This window comes from Cicer arietinum, chromosome 1 (genome assembly GCF_000331145.2).
Source record: "Cicer arietinum cultivar CDC Frontier isolate Library 1 chromosome 1, Cicar.CDCFrontier_v2.0, whole genome shotgun sequence".
NCBI lineage: Eukaryota > Viridiplantae > Streptophyta > Magnoliopsida > Fabales > Fabaceae > Cicer > Cicer arietinum.
The window spans coordinates 43,790,325-43,793,016 of NC_021160.2; the positions used below are offsets into that span (position 1 = coordinate 43,790,325).

Below are 2,692 nucleotides of genomic sequence, written 5' to 3' on the forward strand. Positions count from 1 at the left end.
CAAGCTGCTGCAAAATGCAATAAATTGGTGAGTTCAAATAGTACCTTAGGGATAACATTGAAATGCTTTGCACATTGCTCTACTTGAATGCTACATCCATTGCCTAAGGATATCTTAAGAAGAACACTCAACTGTTCGAATATTTTTAATCCTTGCCATGTTCATTATTAACATGCATGCATGTATCACATCTGAAGTGTCACACGTCTTGTTATCTGGGCTTCACTACCTATCTTTGGTAGCCCTACTTCCTTCCCAACCAAGGTTTTGAGCTTTCTTTTATGTTGTGAGAAATAGAGCAGTTTAGCTATCTTGCTCTTTACAACCTGCTTGTGAAAAAAAAGGGGGAGAAGGATTGTAATTTTGAATTTTTGGTCTTTTTCCTTAAATCCAATTAAATGCACCATAAGAGGAAAAGGTCATTGGTGGCCAGTGGTTTTAAATAGCAGCTTTAGTGCTAATGCTATAGGGTAGAGGAATTTAAACAAAATCGCTAATGTTCCGTGATACACTTTTTAGTACAAAAGGTTCTCAAATAGTGGCATTATAGCACTGCCGTGTAGCGAAATTTGAACAAATTACTATTTTCTGCGATCCGCGATCGACAACACTGCGAGTGACAAATAAACTGTTGAGTTTTCCAAAAGTACAACCTGAAGGGTTGGATCTATTGTGGATCTATCGTAGACATCCTCGTCTTGCATTTGCAAGAGATTTATTCCACAACTCAAATAGGTAACCTCCAATTACATGGCGGTAACACCAATTATTGCACAACATTCCCCTTCAAACTATTGATTTGAATTTTCTATTTGCTGACTATGCCATTGAATTGACATTGTCTCTTCAGATGTCTTGTTTGATTTCTGAAGGCTGATAGATGAATGTGTCTTCTGTCTCTCTGACATTGTATTATAAGAATCTCTCAGTGGTTCCATCTCTGGTGTTTTGTTTTTTCATCTTAAATTTATGAAATGTTAGGGAGTTAAGCAAGTTCTTGTTAAACTTGGAGCCGAAGGATCTGTCCTATTCATAGAAGGAGAAGAACCAATTCAGCAACCTGCCATCTTTGCTAAAACAGTCGTTGATACAACTGGTGCTGGCGATACTTTTACTGCTGCTTTTGCTGTAGCCTTGGTAGAGGGCAAGTCCAAAAAGGAATGCCTCAGATTTGCCGGTACGTACAACAGCAAGTATTTTGCTGGGTTTTTTTTTTTTTGGAATTTTCCCTTTGGAAAAATGTGCCTAACTATTATGTGAAAATTTTACCACAACAGCTGCTGCAGCATCTCTTTGTGTTCAAGTCAAGGGAGCCATGCCCAGCATGCCGGATAGGAAATCTGTTCTCGAACTTCTTAATCATCATTGAAGATACTTGCAAAAGGTCAATTTCTGCTTAAACGCTTTTATTTTTTTGTTCTTGGGGTTTACCCTTTTGATCTAGTTTAGTCAAGAATTTTAGTTTTGATTTTGTTTACCCTTTCAATCCTGGTGTCAGTATCTTTACATGCTAATTGTCTGTTGTTTTCCCTGCTATTTTGAATCAATTTGTTACGTTCATGCCTATAAGTAAGTGTTCTAAGCCATTCCATTTCCTGCATGATTCAATTACATAATTCTTATTGGATATTTTTATTATAGTTCATATTAAATTTCATTAGATGCACTCCTGGTACAGTTATGGTGTGCATATATTAAAATGGTTTTTTACCTTATTGATCCTGGTTTGTGTTTTTTACTTTTTAGTTATTTCAATAGACACAGGAAATGTGCTGCTATTGCTTAAATATGAGTTCTCTTTAGCAAGAGGTGTGAAAGCATGAAGATTTTGAAATGCAAAATTGATTTCCTGTGACTGATAAAACTATAACTTTTGATTTAGAGTCCATAAACCTGAGTAGCAGGAACAGAATAACTGCATGGCAGAGAGAAGCCCTGGTAAATGACAAGGAAAACAACTTTTCTGAAGAAGCATTTTTATGAGACAGGCACTTCGTGTTGTAATTCGTCGGTCATTTCAATAAGACAAGGTTAATTTGGAGGGTTAACGTAGTAGGCATCGTCCTGCGTTGGAAGGTCAGCCCGTAGATATATTGTACAAAAAAACGGAAGGTTCAGATTTGATTTGGAAACTTAATTAATAAGTTTATGATGAAATTGCAATTGGATGATTACTTGTAAAACCTCTTCCTTGTCTAAATTTCTTTCTGTCTTCGTTACCAAGTTTTGTATTTGGCTCTTGCACTATGAGTATAATTTCAGTTAATCATTTGTATAAACCAGCAAGTTTTGAATGTCAATTATGATATGAGATGATATTTCTTCAAATATAATCTGTTCGATTCAAGGAGTATTCATCAACTGTGATGTGTACATTCAAACTTTTGGTACAAAATTGAAATGGATTCCAAATTTGAAGAACCTTGGCACCAATTTCTGTGGCAAAGTAATTAAAATTACCCAAGAAAGGTACTGAAAATTTCATCTTGCTAAGTTTTAAAAATACTTATTCCATTTTTTTAAGTAAGAGGAGGCAAGATGTAAAAGTAACCAAATTAAAGTAATTGCCAGGGGAAAATTTTTTCCGCCTCAAAATCATTTCAAAATATGAGAATAATAATAATGCACAATTTAAAATAATTTTACAGTGTCATTTTATCATAACTTGCTTTGACATATGATAACTAGATAA

The 2,692-nt window shown here is 34.9% G+C and overlaps 1 protein-coding gene across 1 annotated transcript in view; it reads left to right on the forward strand.

The window, feature by feature from the left end:
- The window catches only part of LOC101510967 (ribokinase), a 4,120-nt gene extending 1,807 nt beyond the window's left edge, over window positions 1–2,313 (forward strand). The window contains exons 3-6 of the mRNA XM_073365014.1: window positions 1–27; window positions 982–1,177; window positions 1,278–1,384; window positions 1,883–2,313. The exon at window positions 1–27 is cut by the window's left edge and continues 51 nt beyond it. Of these exons, the coding sequence (XP_073221115.1) occupies window positions 1–27; window positions 982–1,177; window positions 1,278–1,369 (315 nt within the window). The 3' untranslated portion in view covers window positions 1,370–1,384; window positions 1,883–2,313. The remainder of the gene's footprint in view (window positions 28–981; window positions 1,178–1,277; window positions 1,385–1,882) is intronic.
- Window positions 2,314–2,692: the final 379 nt, after the last annotated feature.